This window comes from Chelon labrosus (genome assembly GCF_963514085.1).
Source record: "Chelon labrosus genome assembly, chromosome: 15".
In the NCBI taxonomy this organism is placed as follows: Eukaryota; Metazoa; Chordata; class Actinopteri; order Mugiliformes; family Mugilidae; genus Chelon; species Chelon labrosus.
The window spans coordinates 27,752,150-27,774,743 of record NC_140348.1 but is presented as its reverse complement, the minus strand read 5'-3'; the positions used below and the strand labels follow the sequence as shown (position 1 = coordinate 27,774,743).

Here is a 22,594-nt window from a genome sequence, read left to right as displayed (position 1 = left end):
CACCTGACAAATAACCCAAAGTATGAAAAAACTAATACTAAAACTAATAAAAGCTAAACGAAAACTAAGCATTTCTGGAAATATAAAAACTCGCAAACCCACACTAAAAACAAATTAAAACTAACTGAATTGGAGGGAAAAAAGTAAATGAAAAATCCAAAACTATTATAACCTTGGTGTATATGTGAGAGCAATATGACATGTATATATATGTGAGAGCATTTTGACATGTATATGTGAGAGCATCTGACATGTAAATGTGAGAGTATTTTGACGTGTATATGTGAGCATTTGACATGTATATGTGAGAGCATTTGACATGTGTATGTGAGAGCATTTGACATGTATATGTGAGGGTTTTGCATTTGGCATGTGAATGTGAGAGCATTTTAACGTGTATATGAGAGCATTTGACATGTATATGTGAGAGCATTTGACATGTGTATGTGAGAGCATTTGCATTTGACATGTATATGTGAGAGCATTTGACATGTATATGTGAGGGTTTTGCATTTGGCATGTGAATGTGAGAGCATTTTGACATGTATGTGAGAGTTTTGCATTTGACGTGTGCATGTGAGAGGCTAATTCTGAATAATGTCCCTAACGGCCCCTCATACATCCTGTTGGACATTTTGTCTCCACATCAGTGGTTCAGCTCATCTTCTCTGACTGTGTTTGACAGGAAACAATCATTCTCATCTCTCTCAGACCTTTGTTTAGTTGAATGTGCAGATGAATGGAGACAACACTGAGTTACATTGAGGCTTCCAGACTGTCCACAGTCTGTCAGTGGACCTGATCCCATCATGAGGACATCTGGACTGTCTTCACTGTTTAATAGACTCTGGATCTTTTTAGTTGAGCTCAGTGAACATGTGAATATTCACAGTGAATATATACAAATAGAAATAAAAGAGTCAAATGTAAGAATGATTAGAAATAAATAGAAGAACTGTGTTCATTCATTGAACAGCTTTAAATAGCTGGAGAACATCTGGGACTAAATACAACTGACTGTAATGTTTGCAGTGAACGAGTGGAACACTGTATGAAGAAGAATGAGAACGTCTGAAGAACTAAACTATTCATCCACACTGATTGATCCTGTTAATGATCAGGACTCACAGAGCCTTTCTGCAGTTCCTCACAGCTGGGATCAGTCTCCGTCGTCCCTCCATTGATGTGTTGTACTGATCCAGGTCCAGCTCATCCAGAACCTCCTCTGATATCTGCAGCATGTAGGCCAGAGCTGAGCAGTGGATCTCAGAGAGTTCCTTCTCTGATCTGTTCTCTGACTTCAGGAACTCTTGGATCTCCTGATGAACTGAGAGGTCGTTCATCTCCATCAGACAGTGGAAGATGTTGATGCTTCTGTCAGGAGAGATTTTATCAGTGTTCATCTCCTTCAGGTTGTTGATGGCTCTCTGGATGATTTCTGGACTGTTCACTGTCTGACCCAGCAGACCTCCTAAGAGTCTCCAGTAGGACACGGTCTGACCCAGCAGACCTCCTAAGAGTCTCTGGTTGGACTCCAGAGAGAGGCCATGAAGGAAGCGAACTAACAGGTCCAGGTGACCATTTTTACTGTCCAGGGATTTCTCCATCACTCTGTTCAGAAATTCATCCAGAGGTGAGTTATTGTAGTTTCTTAGGAGGAAGTCTTCCAGCACCTCTGTCTTCCTGTTGGTGTAACAGTGGATCATGTAAACTGCAGCCAGAAACTCCTGAACGCTCAGATGGACGAAGCAGAACACCTTGTCCTGGTACAGTCCTCTCTCCTCTTTAAAGATCTGTGTCAACACTCCTGAGTACACTGAGGCTGCTCTGATATCGATGCCACACTCTGTCAGGTCTGATTCATAGAAGATCAGGTTTCCTTTCAGTAGCTGATCAAAAAGCCAGTTTTCCCAGAGACTCAATCATCTTCCTGCTCTCTGGACTCCAGTGTGGATCTGTCTCAGCTCCTCCATCATACTTGACCTTCTTCACTTTGGTCTGAACCACCAGGAAGTGGATGTACATCTCAGTCAGGGTCTTGGGCAGCTCTCCTCCCTCTCTGGTTTTCAACTCATCCTCCAGAACTGTAGCAGTGATCCAGCAGAAGACTGGGATGTGACACATGATGTGGAGGCTTCGTGATGTCTTGATGTGGGAGATGATCCTGCTGGCCTGCTCCTCATCTCTGAATCTCTTCCTGAAGTACTCCTCCTTCTGGGGGTCAATGAACCCTCTGACCTCTGTCACCATGTCAACACAGTAAGGAGGGATCTGATTGGCTGCTGCAGGTCGTGTGGTTATCCAGAGGCGAGCCGAGGGAAGCAGGTGCCCCCTGATGAGGTTTGTCAGCAGCACATCCACTGAGGTGGACTCTGTAACATCAGTCAGGATCTCAGTCTTGTGGAAGTCCAGAGGAAGTCGACACTCATCCAGACCGTCAAAGATGAACACAACCTGGAACTCTTCAAAGCTGCAGATTCCTGCTTCTTTGGTTTCAGTAAAGAAGTGATGAACAAGTTCCACCAAGCTGAACGTTCTCTCTTTCATCACATTCAGTTCTCTGAAAGTGAATGGAAATATGAAGAGGATGTCCTGGTTGGCTTTGTCTACAGCCCAGTCCAGAGTGAACTTCTGTGTTAAGACAGTTTTCCCAATGCCAGCCACTCCCTTTGTCATCACTCTTCTGATTGGTCCATGTCTTCCAGGTGAGGCTTTAAAGAGGTCTTCTTGTCTGATGGTTGTTTCTGATCTGTGTGGTTTCCTGGATGCTGTTTCAATCTGTCTGACCTCATGTTCATCATTGACCTCTGCAGTCCCTCCCTCTGTGATGTAGAGCTCTGTGTAGATCTCATTCAGAAGGGTTGAGTTTCCTGCTTTAGCAATCCCCTCAAACACACACTGGAACTTCTCCTTCAGAGTAGATTTAACCTTACGTCCACAAACTGGAGCAACAAGTCCTGAATGAACAAACAAGAAATAAGATGAATGAATAAACTCTCCAGTAAATATTCCAACATGTCATTGCTCTAAAGAATGAGTGTGTGAATATATCTTGGTTCATCTCTGGAGACATTAGTAAATGTCCCATTTCTCCAGCAGCTTCAATGTTTAGAGAAATCCTCTTACTGCTCTGCAGACAGTCAGCCAGCTCCTCCTGCTTCATTCTCCTCAGGAAGTTCATTGTGATCTTCACAAATAAATCTCTGCTGCTCCTCCTCTGCTCTTCATCATCACCATCCAACACCTCCTCATCCTCCCTCTGACTCTCTGAGCATTCTGGGTAATCCGGACTCAGAACCTTCTGGATCTTCTTCAGCTCGTTCTTCACAAAAGTGATGATGTTGTCCTCCAGCAGCTGGAACAGAATACCATATGAATGACACAAGCAGACTGAAATCATGGAGACAAACATCAGATCCATGTTGGACACACTGACAATCCACTGGTCTACAAAGTGCAGCATGGAGATGATGGAAAGTAGTTGTTGTACATGTACAGACCAGAAAGATGGAGTCCAGGTGTGTTTGATGCTGACCACTGAGAACCTCTGAGCTCTGCTGGTGGACTCTGTGGACCAATCATCAACAATTAGCTCTCATCCATTAGAAGATTGAAGACACTACTCTGCTTCAAATATCCACTTATTGATCACCTCTTCTAAGGGGCTGTTTTCCAAACTACTGGTATGTACACAAGAAAGAAATATTCATGTTTTTCTAAGGTTCAACAGCTTCCAGAGACACAACGCTGATTACTCTTCAACAGACAAGTTCAGAATCAGAATCACAATCAGAATCAGCTTTAATGACCAAGTATGTGCACATACAGGGAATTTGACTCCGGTAGCTTTACTCTCTTGTACATAAACACACGAACTCAAATAAGTGAAGAAAATTAAAAATAAAAACAAGATAAAATAAACTAAATCTCAATCTATACATATAAAATATAGAATAAGAGCAGATATATACACCAAGTCAGGGTTTTGTACAGTGACTATATACTGTAGTGCAGTTATTGTTTATTGTTCATGTGGATGGTCCCACATTCTGTGACTGCTGCATTCTGTAACGCCGGCCTGAGGGGAGGAGTCTTAACAGGTTGTGACAGGGGTGTGGGGGGTCTGTGGAGATTTTACTGGCCCACTTCCTGACCCTGGACCGGTACAGGTCCTGGATGGAGGGAAGGTCGGTCCCAATGATCCTCTCTGCAGACCTGACTGTTCTCTGCAGTCTGTCCCTGTCATGTCTGGTGGCGATCCAGACATGACAGGGACAGACTGCAGAGAACAGTCAGGTCGCCAGACATAAAAGGATTTAACAAACATGTTGTATAAACTCAGTGATGAACCAGCTTTAACCCAAAGAGGAAGAGAGATGAAAGTAGGACCAACAGCTCCCCATGTAAGACAGCTTCACTGACACATTACCTCTTTGGACCAGAACCATGTCTTCCTTTAAAATCAATATCAAAGTCCTTCGACCAGTCACTCTTCAAGGACACACAGCTGGGTCCAGGTCCTGGTCCAGGTTCAGGTCCAGGTTCAGGTCCAGGTCCAGGTCCCTCCAGTCTGTCCTCACTCTGGTCCATGCTGCTGAATTCACACTTTCTACTTTCACCTGCAGAGGAAACACTAATCATTCATGTGAACATCAACTGAAATCATTTCTGCTGTAAAAAGATCAACTGCTCCTCCACTGATTGGCTCTTATTCATCAGCTGCTGTACTTCTACTATCAGTCCACTGGACGGAGCCATGGAGGACACACATGATGTGTTCACTGACACTGAGTCTGACTGGAAGCCCCTTGTACTGTTAGCTAACAGGCTCAGTAGTTAGGAGGAGCTACTGTTAGCTAACAGGCTAGGTAGCTAGGAGGAGCTACTGTTATCTATCTTTAACAACAAGGTAGCCGCATAAGTGATGATATTGGCTAAGGGGTAAGATGGTAAGCCAATCAGCAGCAGGGCAGTGTTCAGTTGGGCGGGTGTTGTTTACACACAAACGCGCGCATCGCAGTATCACACAAGCCATCAGAGATAGACAGCAGCAATGGCGAGTTTGGAGCATTCAGAGGTAAAGTTGCTGTTTTCAAGGTGGAAGTATAGGCACTACTTTAACCTCACTGAGGTAAAAGGCAAGAACGTAGACGTGAAGTGTACATTACGGTCAGAAAAAAAAATTCAAATTCTTAGACGTATTTAAACATATATTTTTCTTAAAAAAGTAATGCAATAGTTACTTTCCCTGGTAATTAGTTACTTTTATAGTGGAGTAATTCAGTTACTAACTCAGTTACTCTTTAGAGATCTGTCTTCGTCCACATGTGGAGGTGGTCTGGGGGTCTGTTCAGACCTGATATGAAGATGCTTTTCCAGATCTGATCTCAGTTTGTGTGTCTGTAAATAAGCAGCGCCATCATGTGATCAGTAGAATATTGTACCAGCTGCTGTCTGTAATTCAGGGGATCTCAAACTTTCTGGGGCCAGGGACGTCTGACAGGAGGGAAGGTTTTCCAAGGACCTCCTTATAATCCTGACATCGATTAAAAAGTGTTTACTGCCTTGTACTCCAAGATGCCATAGGAGTTATTTATGTTTTAAACTTTTCATCCTAAATACTCCAGACCTGTGTAATAGAGATGAATGTAAACAGATCAGATTTGAACTCTTTGAACCACAGGGTCATTTATTTAAATTATTTTGTAGCATCTGATTTAAAAGTAAGAAGGTCCTGGGTTCGAATCCATAGGCCAACTGGGCCTTTCTGTGTGTAGTCTGCATGTTCTCCCTGTGTCTGCGTGGGTTCTCTTCAGGTTCTCCAGCTTCCACCCACCGTCCAAAGACATGCTGGTTAGGTTCATTGGTGATTCTAAATTGGCCGTAGGTGTGAGTGTCTCTCTGTGTTAGCCCTGTGATAGACTGGAGACCTGTCCAGGGTGGACCCCACCTCTAGACCAGTGACAGCTGGGATAGGCTCCAGCAGACCCCACGACCCTTAACAGGAATAAGCGGGTACAGAAGATGAATAAATGAATGATTTCAAAGTGACCAATCTTAAATCTTCCAAAAAATGAACAGTGAGAAGAGTGGAACAGTCCTAACAAACCCAGTTTGTTTTAAAACCAGTTAAAAGCAACTTAATTGGTTCAACTACGTATTGACCCTAATTCAAGTTATTGGTAGAAAACTGAACAACATATTGGTGTTGGTAATTCAGCGTCATCATAAATATTTGCTTTAGGTTTTATCACACTTGTAACACACATGCAAGTCAAGTCACTCATCACTCACATCAATAACTCACTAAATAAGTGAGGAGCCTGTTCCTCACAACACAGTTTCTGAATCTTCCACTTGTAAACGAGCCCTGGATTTATTCTTCATTGCAGTCAAAGTGAAAAGCGATGATTCACTGAGGTAAGTGGTAGGAAAGGGGGGGCAATATTTGCACGGCCTCAGTAGCAAGGTTGGGATACTCATGGGACAAGGAGGGCCAAAAGTTTGCATGACTCACCTGTTGGAATCAGGTCTTCAGTGTCCTATCACAGGATAATTCCAACAGGGAAACATGTCTGTTATTCTGTCTTGTATCCTCCCTCTCCATAGGTCTGTTTTCTAAATGAAGGCACTGATTTTGTCACTAACTTCAAGGACAGGTGTGTGGCCTCCTTGGATGGAGAGATTGAGGCTATTCATTATGTTTAATATGTCAGCAAGATATTGGCCACACACTCCAGGTCAGTAAAAAACTGTTCAATTTCTCTGCATAGCTCAAACACTCGCCTCAAAACTTTACCAGGAGACAGACATCGTACCTCAGACTGATACAGCAGAGCATCATAAGGGAACAACAGTGCAAAATACATAAACTAGAATAAGACAAGAGAAACTAGATGACAGTAAATCTGTTAAGGTCCAAATATATTAACATGCTGCATCAGGTTTTAGCAGCTAACCAAAAAAGTGTTCAGCATCCATATCCTGGAAAAGTGACTACAGTGCTCTTGATGAATTGATTAACTGCAGTAATAACTGTGTTCACAACAGAGTTCTGGTTCCATGTCTGTGGAAGCTAGTGCTAGTCCATGCAGCATACAGGACAGACTGTGTTCACACTACCAAATGAATGAGGAAACATGCGTCTCAGACCACCTCAACATGTGGAATGAGACCAGATCTCTACTCTAAAGTGATCTCAGTGCATCCTGGGGGTGTTCACACCTGTCTTTTACATGATCGGATCTTAATAGCAGGTCTAAATAGGGTCTGGGACACATGTGACCTCAGTCCTGGGTCTCATTAAAGACCACCTATTCAACAGGGCTGATCTGTGGAAGAGGAGTTCAACTCATTCATTCAACCACTAGTAGAAATGATCACATGAATAAGTGATGTCTATTCATTGAGAATCAACTCAGGAGATGATTGAACATGAGGAGGATGCAGACGGAGGATGAGTTTGATTCATCATGTTGTTAATTATTAATGTGATCATGTTGATGTGAGGAGTCATGTGGAGTTAATCATCTTTTATTTATCTTTATTACCAGAGATTATGATGCGTATAGAAACGTCCAGGGTTCAGTTCTAATGTGAGTTCAGTTCTGGTCTAACTAACGTCAGGACACGGATCAATAAATAATAACATGTGTGAACAAGTCATAACTGGTTCTGATCCAGGTAGAAATCCATTAGAGACAGCAGCTGGTACAATATTCTACTATGTAGTATGTACCTGTACTTTCTAGTACCTGTACAAACAGCAATAAAATCTATTCCATTAGCTGGGAGGCTAAAAGTACTTAGTTACTTTCAGCTTCACGTTACATTCTACAGTCAAATATCTCCCTGTGAAATGTGGAGCAGTCAAAGTAGAAAGCAGCACAACATGGAAATATTCACTTTAAGCAGATTCACTTCAACATTAAGTAGTGGAGTAAAAGTACTTAGTTACTTTCAGCTTCACGTTACAAAAGCAGATCAAACTTCTAGAGACAGTTTCAAAATAAAAGCCCGACTGTGTCCTCGATGAAAAGATGAAGGAAAGAAAATCACCTTCAATCATATTTATGCACCGAGTGACACAAAAGGACCGTGATCACTCAGAGACACAAAATGGCGGATAAGTTTCATCCAGACTCTTACCTTTCAGCTGTGACTGAGTTTAACGTGAACTATGGAGCGGCAGATTTCTGCTGGAACTGAGCTGCTGACAGCTGATGAAGAAAACACAACAAACTGCTTCATTACCTTCAGATGGAGAAAATGATCTGAGACACGACCCTGGTGGAAGTGAAAGGAAACTCTGAGTAAACTCCTTAATGTCCCCACAGGGAAAAATAAAGTCCTGTCTTATCTTATCTTAAACCAGGAGACTCTCAGAGAGAGAGGAGGAGGAGTCAAGGTAAATAAGTGATCACCTGTTTAAAGGAACATCACTGAGTAAAACACATCAAGAAGCTACACCAGAAGGAGATGAATGACTACAGACCAGTGGCCCTGACGTCCGGCATCATGAAGACCATGGAGCGGCTGCTGCTACACCACATCAGGCCCCAGGTCCAACACGCTCTCCACCCGCTAGAGTTTCCACCAGGAGACGGTGGGGGTGGAAGACACAATGCACAGTTCTCTCTTACCTGGACAGGGTCCCTCAGGACATATGTCTTTACAACGTCTCCCTGTGAGGACACAACTTTACTCTGGTTCTGCTTCTATCCATCTATCTATCTATCTATCTATCTATCTATCTATCTATCTATAACCAAGCTCCAACAAAGTGTCAGCTAAGATGGAGACTAGTGTCTCCACCAGGTTAGAGACGGTTCTCATTCTCTCCATACCATCCACCACCTTGGTGAGGGGGGAGGAGTGCTGGTTGGGCTCTGCCTGCACTCCAAGTTCCAATATACGTCCAGACTGGTGAAGGACTGGTGATGGAGAGGTGAGCACTGCTGTCTGTGGTCCAACCATGGAAAGTTCCAAGACCATGGCATCCCTTCTGCTCACTCATCTTCATCACCAGAAAACCTCATAGAAGATTAACAACAGCACAAAATAGTTCCAGTTCATCAGAAGTCAAAGAGAGAAGAAAGAGCTTCCAAACAACCTGATTGATGTCCAGCTGAGACCTGAGGACAGCTGTTGGTTCTCAGAGGTTCTGACTACTGCGAGAAAGAGAACAAATGAGAGTTGTTAAATCTGTCTCCAACTGTTTCAGAAACTTTAGGAGTAATGGTTGGCTTCACTCAGGGTTTATCATTGTATAACAAACCTGATAGAGGAACTTCATGAGCTAAACATTAGTAGTAATCTATGGAGGGTTTATTGCGCTGGAATGTATCTTCAATAATGAACCAGAAAGTTCATCAACCTGTGAGGACGACTGATCCAACCAGAAGTAAAGGGACTGTTTGTTTCACCTGACGTTGTCATACACCAAACCAATCATCCTGGGACCAGAAACCTGAGGTCACCTGTAGAGAAAGGGACCATATGAACACATGAAAGCATCAGCACTGAGTCTACAGTGAAAGGGTGTGGACAACCATTTAGTACTGTTGTCCTCTAGTGATGGTTTGTGTCTGTGACAGCATGTTTGGGTGGGACCAGGTTCTACAACCAGGATGGTGTGGTACTTGTTACGCTGCTAAACTGTTGCCTTCATTGACTATGTTGTCTAACCTCACATATTATCACACTAACTATGCTCATTATTATGAGCCTCACAAGGTAAAGTGATCTGATGACTGGAGAGTGTCAGTAGGGGAGATATTTACTGGGGGGTTCAAACCTTGGTGGGCTACAGTAAATAATGTAGACTGATAAACCAACTGTAGAATTATAGAGCAACATGTTGTTTCTTGTCTTAATGACCTGTTGCATCATGGGAAAAGCAGAGACACACAAAATTCTAAAGGATGGAGCTGGTGGTTGATTAAAGGTCTGACACCTTTTTTTAGGTCTGATTGCTGGAATGTGAGTTTTAATTTGTTGTGTTCTAACATGTTTGGAAGCCATGACCAATACAATGAATAACTCTGTCATGGGACAATACTTACATGTTCCCCAGAATGACTTCTCTGATCTGTTCCATTCAATGAAAAGGACTTTACTGCTAAGATGTGACATGTAGTTGATATGTTCAAACACATTTCATTTAGACATTCCTACAGTTTTACTATCTTTACATTTTTTAATTTTATTATTCAATATTTATGTTAATTGTTGCTGATTGTGTTGATTCATGTTGATTTAAAGTTTGTGTGATAGATTGGGGATTGTAATGGACATTTTTCAGACAAATAATAAACATGGTTTTGAAGCTGCTTTAACCTCTAAGTCTGTTGAGGTATATGTCACATATACTGAAATATTCTTGTGTTCTTTCAGGGCCTGGGAGCTAGACAGATGAAATAGGAATGAACAATGTGACCTCCAGTAGATAAGAAGTAGGAAACACATCTACACTGTGCAGATGTGTTTCTTGCATCTGGACCAGGACGGCTTGTCATCATTGATGGACCAATGAATTCTGAATTCTACTAGTGAACTCTAAAAGAAAATGTCAGGACATCTGTCCATGAGCTGAATGTGAAGAGAAACTGGGTCATGCAGCAAGACAACGAGCCCAAGAACACAAGTGGTTCTACAAAAGAACGGTTAAAGAAGAACAAGATGAATGTTTAAGAATGGCCAAGTCAAAGTCCTGACCTTAATCCAATAGAAATGTTGTGGAAGGACCTGAAGCAAGCAGTTGATGTGAGGAAACCCACCAACATCTCAGAACTGAAGTGGTTCTGTTCTGAGGAATGAGCTAAAATTCCTCCAAGCTGCTGTAGACCACTGATCAGCAGTTACCAGAAACATTTAGTTGCAAGGAGGTCACAGCAGACACTGGAAACAAGGGTTCAACTTTTGCAACTCACAGTTCAATAATTGCTTTCTTTCTTGGCAGATGGGTCCCTCCATATGAGCTGGGTTCTGCTGCTCAAGGTTTCTTCCTGTTAAAATTGAGTTTTTCCCTGCCACCGTTGCCTTCAGGCTTGCTCTGGGGGTTTCAGGCCGGGTTTTGTAAAGCGTCTTGAGACGATTTGTATTGTTATTGACGCTATACAAATAAAACTGAAATGAATTGAACTGAACTGAATAAGGAGAGATGAAGTAGGTGAAGAATAAATATTTATTGAGGAAACATGAACGTGCAAGGCAATAGTTTCACGGTTAGACTCCAAGAGCTATGGTGTCAGTGAACTGAATGTTGGACAATGGACAGGACCTCCAAAAGAATTCCAATCAATGTTACCATGACAAGGAATAGTCAACACTAAAGAAAATTAGAGAATATGATATGATGAGGTAGCATAACTTAAATGGTGCACTAAACCAAAACTACACTGGAATTGAATCTATAAATGAGAGGGGGGCTGCAGGGGACCATGTAGAAAGACAGAGGACAAAGGTGTAAAATTGCCAAAAAAATGTTTTAAAAAATATGAGAAAATTACAAAATGAATGATCTAATATAAATATCTAACAAATGTGGAAATAGGGCCCAAAAACTCAAAACTCAAAATGAGGTCACCTAAGCAATACGGAAACTATGGCTTCCACTTACACCTAACCAAACTGACCTAACTGACAAATGACACAAAGGTGTTATATACACTTAGGACTAGTCCAAAACAGACACAGGGGGAACTAGAGAAACAATTAACATAAAACATCTAACACTTAAACTAACTAAACATAAGCTAAGTGAACATAAAGAGAAACTATACATATACAAAGAAAATCATTCTTTCAACACAATAACAAATCTGCTTCGAAGGAAACTTTAAGATTGTTTCAGTACAGTCCCCCTTCTTCCAACTTTTGAATGGGTTTCTCCACTTCCTCTGGGCTGTCCTTAAAAGGCCTTCTCATCCAGGCTTCAGGTCAATTTCTCAAGATGAGAAGGAGAATTGTGTGCCTCTAATAGGCTGAGAGAAATTAGAGATTGTGAATAGCTGAGAGGGAGGAAATGCCAGTTTAAAGCTCTGTTAAAAGTTCATGAGTCTAATTTAATTCATAAAATGTACTGAGTTTGGAGATCACATGACAATGACTGAAAGCTCTAGAATCAGACTTTGTTATTAATTTAATGTGACTTCTGACATTTAGTTATGAATCCAGAATAACACAGAGACTTCTAGCTTGATTCTAGACTCCAACGATCAACTATTTTCACACGATAAAATGTTGCCTTTTACTGTGGTTCTCTGAAGGGTAATGAGCTCTTACTTCTGGTTTACAGGATGTAAAGTTTCTGTAACCAACCAGTGAAGAATAAATCAGACCAAAGCAAAGCATCCATCAACACCGTCACTGACTATCTGACTAATCCAATCAATAATCAATGACAAATAAAGCAGACTGCTGCTCGCTCCAGCTCCAGCTCCAATGAAATAAAAATGTGGATGAAACAGGAGTAAAAACATCTGGAGTCTACTGTTTCTACAGAGACAAGAGAAGACAGACATTAGAATCTAGTTGGAACAAACATCTACACAGCAACAGGAAGGACTGTTGATGCTGGCAGGTTGACATGTGTCTGAATCATTCATGAGGGACTGGACTTGATTTGTTGGAGCTCTGTGAAGAGTTGAAGTGCAGCTCTGTTGATGGTCTTAAATGGAGACCATGTGGATGAAGCTCTCCTCTCCACCTCCCAGTAACATGGTCCAGTCAGAGTCTGCCTCAACCTCTGGATCATCAGGACACAGCTCGTCCTCTCACAACACACACTGTGTTTACTACTGTTACATCCACCTGTAGAGAGGAGGAGAAAGAAGAGAGGAGGTGAACAAGTGTTTCCAGAGTCTCCCTTCATCATCACATCCAGTAGAAAGAGCAGCAGGGACTTCAGTCCTGTTCAGAGCAGCAGTGGAGCAGCTGTGGAGCTCAGCCAGCTTCCTTTCAACTTCATGTTAACGTGTTCTAGTGAACACACACAGACCTGCAGAGACTTTTAGCATCAAGTCTGTTTCCTCTGCAGATTTCACTAATAAACTGCTGAGAGTCCTGAACGCTTCATTACTGCACCAACACTTTAGTGATGGATTTACTGCTGCTCCATTTAAACAAAGATCAGCTGACTAATAAACATGGACGCTGTCATTGAAGAGATCTGATCAAACTAATGACACATGTGATGACTCTGCTCATGGTTACTAAATGTAATGCTGGTTCTGTGATGTGCAGGCTTCAGTCAGACTGATCTCAGAGCTGTGATCAGTTGTTGATCAGATTTGATGAATGACCACCACTGTCTCTATACATCTTGGAAGGCTGTCAGCTGGAATCCAGCTTTATTTCCTGGACACATCAACACAACAACAACAGTCGTCTTCACATCAACTCAAACACATGATCACGACAAGCTTCTGGCTCATCTGATTGGCTGACTGTTGTCTCTCTCTGTCTTTCTGTCCAATCCTGAAGCCTGTCTCCATTCTCCACTCACAGCTTCAATGAGAAGCTGCAGGTTTAAATTTAATTTAAAATTTAAAAGTTAAATTTAAATTTTAAAACCTGCAGCTTCAATGAGAAGCTGCAGGTTTATAGGAAACACTGGATCTTTGATACTAACTGTGTTTAGGACAATACTGATGAAAGCAGCATGGACTGACTGGAACCCTCTACTCACATCAGAGTCTCCAGTTTATAGTCTGGACTCTTCTCAAGATCAAGAAGCTGCTTCACATCTGAATCGTTGAGGTTGTTTCTACTCAGGTCCAGATGCTTCAAGTGGGAGGGGTTGGACTTCACGACTGGTCCCAGAGAATCACAGCTGATCTTTGACAACAAACATTTCCTCAATCTAAATAAAGAATAAAAGATGTGAGTTCAGAAAACAAAGTTCATTTTCACTGTTGTTGACATTGTGACAGTGTTTCACAGTCAGTCATCGAGTGGAGAATTTTTCTTCCTCTATGAAGGTTTGAAATCTGGAGCTCAACATGGCTCTGCCACAGTCAATGGACTAAACCATAGAAGAAGAAAACAGACTTTACCATGATGATCCTCAGTGTGGATCAGTAGAATATCAGCCTGATGTTTGCAGTTTAGAGTCACCACAACTTCACCATCATTTTCATCTCAGAACACAAAAACAACATGGAGTCTGACCTCAGAGTCTCCAGTCTCCAGTCTGGACTCTCCAGAAAACCACACAGCTGCTTCACTCCTGAATCCTTCAGGCTGTTTCTGCTCAGGTCCAGATGTTTCAGATGGGAGGGGTTGGACTTCAGAACTGGCCCCAGAGAATCACAGCTGATCTCTGACAAACTGCAGCTCCACAATCTGCATAAAAAATAAACAATGTTGATTAAATCTTGAATAATTCAATCAGATGTGTTCAGGTTTTAAATGTGCAGCTCAACATTACTGTGTCACAACAGACTTTAAGCTTCATTGACTTTAACAACTAACAATGGACATTTTCTACAATTCCTGCTCATCTTGATCTAAAGGTCATTTATAAATTTATGAAGGAAAGTTCTAGATGAACATGAATTAGATTCAGTTGGTGATTAAACATATCAGATCTATAAAGGTAGCAGTCAGTGAACCGACCTCAGAGTCTCCAGTCTACAGTCTGGACTCTCCAGAAAACCACACAGCTGCTTCACTCCTGAATCCTTCAGGTTGTTGTTACTCAGGTCCAGATGTTTCAGATGGGAGGGGTTGGACTTAAGAGCTGGTCCCAGAGAATCACAACTGATCTCTGACAACCTGCATCTCTTTAGTCTGAATAAAGAATAAAAGATGTGAGTTCAGAAAACAAAGTTCATTTTCACTGTTGTTGACATTGTAACAGTGTTTCAGAGTCAATCATCCGGTGGAGGATTTTCCTTCTTCTATGAAGGTTGGAAATCTGGAACTCAACATGGCTCTGCCACAGTCAATGGACTAAACCACAGAAGAAGAAAACAGACTTGACCATGAAGATCCTCAGTGTGGATCAGTAGAATATCAGCCTGATGTCTGGGGTTTAGAGGTACCACAGCTTTACCATCATATTCATCTCAGCACACAAAGAAAACATAGAGTCTGACCTCAGAGTCTCCAGTGTACAGTCTGGACTCTCCAGAAAACCACACAGCTGCTTCATTCCCGAATCCTTCAGGTTGTTGTTAGTCAGGTCCAAACATTTCAAATGGGAGGGGTTGGACTTCAGAGCTGGACCCAGAGAATCACAGCTGATCTCTGACAAACTGCAGTCAATCAATCTGAAAAAAGAATAAAAGATGTAGATTAAATCATGAATAATTCAATCAGATGTGGTCAGGTTTTAAATGTGCAGCTCAACATTCCTGTGTCCTGACAGCCTTTAAGCTTCATTGAACTTTAACAACTAACAGCGGACATTTTCTACAGTTTCTGCCACAAACAATTAAGGACATTTAACAATTTGTGGAAGAAAGTTCTGCATAAACATGAATTAGATTCAGTTGGTGATTAAACATATCAGATCTATAACAGTAACAGACAGTAAACTCACCCCAGAGTTTCCAGTCTACAGTCTGGACTCTCTAGAAAATCACACAGCTGCTTCACTCCTGAATCCTTCAGGTTGTTGAAGCTCAGGTCCAGACGTTTCAGATGGGAGGGGTTGGACTTCAGAGCTGAGACCAGAGAATCACAGCTGATCTTTGACAAACTGCATTTCCTCAATCTGAATAAAGAATTAAGGATGACATTATTGATCAATCAGATGTGTTGAGGTCTGAAATGTGTCCTGATCAATGACTTGTTCTCTAAAATGAGTAGAGTGACTTTGTCCTTGTGTTATTGTGGATCTTCATCATGTCAGCCTTCTACAAACATCATTCAAACATCAGCACAACATTCAGACAACTATTCATCTCAACACAGATCAATACGATGCTGCTGACCTCATTACAGGATCAATATCTCCTCCTCACACATGTTGGACTACAAACCGTTGATTAGTTCTTTGATTCCAGGACCTTCTTCTTCCTGGATTTGGTGTCTCAGGAGGTTTGTGTCATTCAAATGTTAAAGGAGAAGTTGACATGTTCAAGTGTGTCTTCTAACAACAGTCACATGTCATATGGACATTACAGAGTTCTTCAGATTCCTGCTGTCCACACTGACTGTGAAGTGGTCTCTTCCTAACACAACTCCACTGTTCAGCTGACACTAATATGAAGCTTCAGCAGTCTGACTGACACTAATCAACGTTCCTCTTTCAGTTCCTGTCCCTCCACTGCAGCTCAGCAGGAAACATTGTGGAAACACAAAGATACTGACTGGATGTGCTGAAGAAGAAGATGAGTTGAAGATCAACTTTACAATCATTCATCCACACAACAACACTGTGGATGTTGTCCTCCATCTTGTCTCATTGGAGTCAGACTATAAGGGGATTTCTCCACAGACAGTATGGACAGAAAGAATGATTAGTGACACCAAGAACTCTGTTAATGTACATGTGAACACTGGACTTGATCTGGTTTGTGATCAGACCCACCACCGATGACTGAGGAGATACCTGCTGATGTTCAGGAACATGATGCTCCTTCATTTAAACTCTTTGAGCTCCTTTTCTATCGGACAGTCCTGACAAGAGAACACATCTAAACTGGATCCCCATTCTTCAGAAAATCAATGAAAACTGACCTTAGAGTCTCCAGTTTACAGTTTCGACTCTCCAGTCCAGCAGACAGCAGCTTCACACCTGAATCCTTCAGGTTGTAGTTTTCACTCAGGTCCAGATGTTTCAGGTGGGAGGGGTTGGACTTCAGAGCTGAGGCCACAACTTCACAGTCACTCAAACAGTTAAGTCTGTCATGCGACCAATAAACAAAATATGTTATAATGGAGGAAGACATCTCTATGAAGGTGATGCGTTTGATGAGTGGACAGTTGGACACATCCTGTTGGACATTTTGTCTCCACATCAGTGGTTCAACTCATCTTCTCTGACTGTGTTTGACAGGAAACAATCATTCTCATCATCTCTCTCAGACCTTTGTTTAGTTGAATGTGCAGATGAATGGAAACAACACTGAGTTACATTGAGGCTTACAGACTGTCCACAGTCTGTCAGTGGATCTGATCCCATTATGAGGACATCTGGATGAGACAAACATCTGGACTGTCTTCACTGTTTAATGGACTCTGGATCTTTTTAGTTCAGCTCAGTTAACATGTTAATATCCACAGTGAATATATAGAAATAGAAATAAAAGAGTCAAATGTAAGAATGATTAGAAATAAATAGAAGAACTGTGTTCATTCATTGAACAGATTTAAACAGCTGGAGAACATCTGGGACTAAATACAACTGAATGTGATGTTTGCAGTGAACAAGTGGAACACTGTTTAAAGAAGAATGAGAACGTCTGAAGAACTAAACTACTAATCTCCACTGATTGATTCTGTTAATGATCAGGACTCACCGAGCCTTTCTGCAGTTCCTCACAGCTGGGATCAGTCTCTGTCGTGTCTCTTCAGACGTTCTGTACTGATCCAAGTCCAATTCATCCAGAACCTCCTCTGACATCTGCAGCATGTAGGCCAGAGCTGAGCAGTGGATCTCAGAGAGTTTCCGCTCTGATCTGTTCTTTGACTTCAGGAACTCTTGGATCTCCTGATGAACTGAGAGGTCGTTCATCTCCATCAGACAGTGGAAGATGTTGATGCTTCTGCCAGGAGAGATTTTACCAGTGTTCATCCTCTTCAGGTTGTTGATGGTTCTCTGGATGATTTCTGGACTGTTCACTGTCTGACCCAGCAGACCTCCTAAGAGTCTCTGGTTGGACTCCAGAGAGAGGCCATGAAGGAAGCGAACTAACAGGTCCAGGTGACCATTTTTACTCTCCAGGGATTCCTCCATGACTCTGTTCAGAAATTCATTCAGAGGTGAGTTCTTGTAGTTTCTTCCCAGGAAGTCCTCCAGCACCTCTGTCTTCTTGTTGGTGTAACAGTGGATCATGTAGACTGCAGCCAGAAACTCCTGAACGCTCAGATGGACGAAGCAGAACACCTTGTCCTGGTACAGTCCTCTCTCCTCTTTAAAGATCTGTGTCAACACTCCTGAGTACACTGACGCTGATCTGATATCGATGCCACACTCTGTCAGGTCTGATTCATAGAAGATCAGGTTTCCTTTCAGCAGCTGATCAAAAGCCAGTTTTCCCAGAGACTCAATCATCTTCCTGGTTTCTGGACTCCAGTGTGGATCTGTCTCAGCTCCTCCATCATACTTGACCTTCTTGACTTTGGTCTGAACCACCAAGAAGTGGATGTACATCTCAGTCAGGGTCTTGGGCAGCTCTCCTCCCTCTCTGGTTTCCAACACATCCTCCAGAACTGTAGCAGTGATCCAGCAGAAGACTGGGATGTGACACATGATGTGGAGGCTTCGTGATGTCTTGATGTGGGAGATGATCCTGCTGGCCTGCTCCTCATCTCTGAATCTCCTCCTGAAGTACTCCTCCTTCTGAGGGTCAGTGAACCCTCTGACCTCTGTCACCATGTCAACACACTCAGAAGGGATCTGATTGGCTGCTGCAGGTCGTGTGGTTATCCAGAGGCGAGCAGAGGGAAGCAGTTTCCCCCTGATGAGGTTTGTCAGCAGCACATCCACTGAGGTGGACTCTGTAACATCAGTCAGAATCTCAGTCTTGTGGAAGTCCAGAGGAAGTCGACACTCATCCAGACCGTCAAAGATGAACACAACCTTGAACTTTTCAAAGCTGCAGATTCCTGCTTCTTTGGTTTCAGTGAAGAAGTGATGAACAAGTTCCACCAAGCTGAACTTTCTCTCTTTCAACATATTCAGCTCTCTGAAAGTCAATGGAAATATGAAGAGGATGTCCTGGTTGGCTTTGTCTTCAGCCCAGTCCAGAGTGAACTTCTGTGTTAAGACTGTTTTCCCAATGCCAGCCACTCCCTTTGTCATCACTCTTCTGATTGGTCCATGTCTTCCAGGTGAGGCTTTAAAGAGGTCTTCTTGTCTGATGGTTGTTTCTGGTCTGTATGGTTTCCTGGATGCTGTTTCAATCTGTATGACCTCATGTTCATCATTGACTTCTGCAGTCCCTCCCTCTGTGATGTAGAGCTCTGTGTAGATCTCATTCAGAAGGGTTGAGTTTCCTGCTTTAGCAATCCCCTCAAACACACACTGGAACTTCTCCTTCAGAGTAGATTTAACTTTACGTCCACAAACTTCATGAGCTCCAAGTCCTGAATGAACAAACAAGAAATAAGACGAATGAATAAACTCTCCAGTAAATACTCCAACATGTCATTGTTCTAAAGAATGAGTGTGTGACTATATCTTGGTTCATCTCTGGAGACATTAGTAAATGTCCCATTTCTCCAGCAGCTTCAATGTTTAGAGAAATCCTCTTACTGCTCTGCAGACAGTCAGCCAGCTCCTCCTGCTTCATTCTCCTCAGGAAGTTCATTGTGATCTTCACAAATAAATCTCTGCTGCTCCTCCTCTGCTCTTCATCCTCACCCTCCAACACCTCCTCATCCTCCCTCTGACTCTCCGAACATTCTGAGTAATCTGGACTCAGAACCTTCTGGATCTTCTTCAGCTCGTTCTTCACAAAAGTGATGATGTTGTCCTCCAGCAGCTGGAACAGAATACCATATGAATGACACAAGCAGACTGAAATCATGGAGACAAACATCAGATCCATGTTGGACATACTGACAATCCACTGGTCTACAAAGTGCAGCATGGAGATGATGGAAAGTAGTTGTTGTACATGTACAGACCAGAAAGATGGAGTCCAGGTGTGTTTGATGCTGCTGGGCAGACTGACCACTGAGAACCTCTGAGCTCTGCTGGTGGACTCTGTGGACCAATCATCAACAATTAGCTCTCATCCATTAGAAGACTGAAGACACTACTCTGCTTCAAATATCCACTTATTGATCACCTCTTCTAAGGGGCTGTTGTCCCAACTACTGGTACGTACACAAGAAAGAAATATTCATGTTTTTCTAAGGTTCAACAGCTTCCAGAGACACAACGCTGATTACTCTTCAACAGACAAGTTAATTTAGTTTATAGCTTCAAAACATTAAAACAATGGTCGCTTCTCACGCAATTTCTGTTTCTGTTCTAGTGTGCAGAGCTGGTCTCTCTACAACAGGACAGACATCTACTGATCAGCCACTCATCAGTCTGCAAGAAGACAAGTAGAACCAAGAGACAGGACATTTACTGACTTTTTCCTCTTTCTCCTCTTTGGACCAGAACCACGTCCTCCTTTAAAATTAATCCAAAACTCCTTCGACCGGTCACTCTTCAAGGACACACAGCTGGGTTCAGGTCCAGGTCGAGATCCAAGTCCAGGTCCAGTAGAGTCTGCTCTCTGCTGCCGGATCCCTAAACTAAACCACCACAGATAAATGTGCATGTTGGATAAAAACTGATGAGAATAAATTCAAAGCAGAGACGTCAGAAGTAAAAGGATGAAATAAACATGTTGTATAAACTCAGTGATGCAAGAGTGATGAATCAGCTTTAACCCAAAGAGGAAGAGAGATGAAAGTAGGACCATCAGCTCCTCATGGAAGACAGCTTCACTGACACTTTACCTCTTTGGACCAGAACCACGTCCTCCTTTAAAATTAATCCAAAACTCCTTCGATCGGTCGCTCTTCAAGGACACACAGCTGGGTCCAGGCCCAGGTCCAGGTCCAGGTCCTGGTACCTCCAGTCTGTCCTCACTCTGGTCCATGCTGCTGAATTCACACTTTCTACTTTCACCTGCAGAGGAAACACTAATCATTCATGTGAACATCAACTGAAATCATTTCTGCTGTAAAAAGATCAGCTGCTCCTCTGACACGGAGTCTGTCAGCTGGTGGGCTACTGTTAGCAAGGAGGCTAGGAAGCTAGGAGGGGCTACTAGCTAAAAGTACTTAGTTACTTTCAGCTTTACGTTACATTCTACAGTCAAATATCTCCCTGTGAAATGTGGAGCAGTCAAAGTAGAAAGCAGCGCAACATGGAAAACAAACATCTAGAGACAGTTTCAAAATAAAATCCCGACTGTGTCCTCGATGAAAAGATGAAGGAAAGAAAATCACCTTCAATCATATTTATGCACCGAGTGACACAAACGGACCGTGATCACTCAGAGACACAACATAGCGGATGAGTTTCACCCAGACTCTTAATTACCTTTCAGCTGTGACTGAGTTTAACGTGAACTATGGAGCAGCAGATTTCTGCTGGAACTGAGCTGCTGACAGCTGATGAAGAAAACAGGACAAACTGCTTCATTACCTTCAGAAAAATGATCTGCGACACGACCCTGGTGAAAGTGAAAGTAAACTCTAACATGGAGACTCGTCGTGTTGCCAGATACAGATACACTGATGGTTTCCAGCCCAGATGTTCAACAACCACCAGAATATTGGTTTGGTTTTAAATCAGCATCACATATAACTATAAAAGAACTGACAAAATCATCCTAAACCAGCAGAGAGTTTGTTCACAACTGTGTTTTTAGCATAAAAAAAAAATAGAATTAAAAATATCCAAATTTTACCTGAAAACGACTGATGTGTCAACACAGGCAACGTCCACAGAGGAAACACAAACCGGGAGTTTGATGAATCAATAATTAATGTTTGAAGGAACATCACTGAGTTATCAGAACACTCTTTAAATATCTATCTATCTATCAGGATGGTGTGGTACTTGTTACGCTGCTAAACTGTTGCCTTCATTGACTATGCTGTCTAACCTCACATATTATCACACTAACTATGCTCATTATTATGAGCCTCACAAGGTAAAGTGCTCCGATGACTGGAGAGTGTCAGTAGGGGAGATATTTGCTGGGGGGGGTTCAAACCTTGGTGGGCTACGGCAAATAATGTAGATTGATAAACCAACTGTAGAATTATAGAGCAACATGTTGTCTCTCATCTGAATGACCTGTTGCATCATGGGAAAAGCTGGTGGTTGATTAAAGTTCTGACACCTTTTTTAGGTCTGATTGCTGGAATGTGAGTTTTATTTTGTTGTGTTCTAGCATGTTTGGAAGCCATGACCAATACAATGAATAACTCTGTCATGGGACAATATTTACATGTTCCCCAGAATGAGTTCTCTGATCTGTTCCATTCAATGAAAAGGACTTTACTGCTTAGATGTGACATGTAGTTGATATGTTCAAACACATTTAGTTTAGACATTCCTACAGTTTTACATTTTATTATTTAATATTTATGTTAATTATTTCTGATTGTGTTTGATTCATGTTGATTTAAAGTTTGTGTGATAGATTTTGAATGGTAATCGACATTTATCAGACAAATAATAAACATGGTTTAGAAGCTGCTTTAACCTCTAAGTCTGTTGAGGTATATGTCAAATGTTCTAAAATATCCTTGTGTTCTTTCAGGGCCTGGGAGCTAGACAGATGTAATAGGAATGAACAATGTGACCTCCAGAAGATAAGAAGTAGGACAAGTGATAAGAAGAACACAAGTGGTTCTACAAAAGAACAGTTAGGCCTAAAGAAGAACAAGATGAATGTTTAGGAAC

At 42.1% G+C, this 22,594-nt stretch overlaps 1 protein-coding gene and 1 pseudogene across 3 annotated transcripts; both read right to left on the bottom strand.

Annotated features, from left to right (window-relative positions):
* Positions 1-1,124: 1,124 nt before the first annotated feature.
* On the bottom strand, positions 1,125-3,018 carry LOC311500067 (NLR family CARD domain-containing protein 3-like; annotated as a pseudogene). The gene has a single exon. The product of its transcript is annotated as an NLR family CARD domain-containing protein 3-like (transcript).
* Positions 3,019-10,821: 7,803 nt separating this feature from the next.
* Positions 10,822-21,723, bottom strand: LOC311500544 (protein NLRC3-like). 2 transcript variants are annotated; one of them, XM_084562029.1, is made up of 13 exons: positions 21,591-21,723; positions 20,632-20,803; positions 20,260-20,424; positions 19,804-19,882; positions 19,430-19,658; positions 17,472-19,260; positions 16,690-16,854; positions 15,548-15,721; positions 15,102-15,275; positions 14,620-14,793; positions 14,173-14,346; positions 13,691-13,864; positions 10,822-12,813 (listed from the first exon to the last, which is right to left on the bottom strand). In XM_084562029.1, exons 1-13 carry the CDS (start codon positions 21,682-21,684, stop codon positions 12,804-12,806), a joined length of 3,573 nt encoding a protein of 1,190 aa, XP_084418155.1. In that variant the 5' UTR covers positions 21,685-21,723; the 3' UTR covers positions 10,822-12,803. The 2 variants fall into 2 exon arrangements, with proteins under 2 accessions (XP_084418155.1, XP_084418156.1); XM_084562030.1 differs by lacking the exon at positions 21,591-21,723 and adding an exon at positions 21,221-21,482.
* Positions 21,724-22,594: the final 871 nt, after the last annotated feature.

Excerpts from the sequence above, each read along its gene's own strand:
- LOC311500544 (XM_084562029.1), bottom strand. The coding sequence starts at position 21,684 with ATGTTCCTTCAAACATTAATTATTGATTCATCAAACTCCCGGTTTGTG. Across the intron at positions 16,855-17,471 it reads AGGAACTGCAGAAAGGCTCG|ACTTAACTGTTTGAGTGACT; the intron begins GTGAGTCCTGAT and ends GTCGCATGACAG. Across the intron at positions 15,722-16,689 it reads TGTAAACTGGAGACTCTAAG|ATTGAGGAAATGCAGTTTGT; the intron begins GTCAGTTTTCAT and ends TTCTTTATTCAG.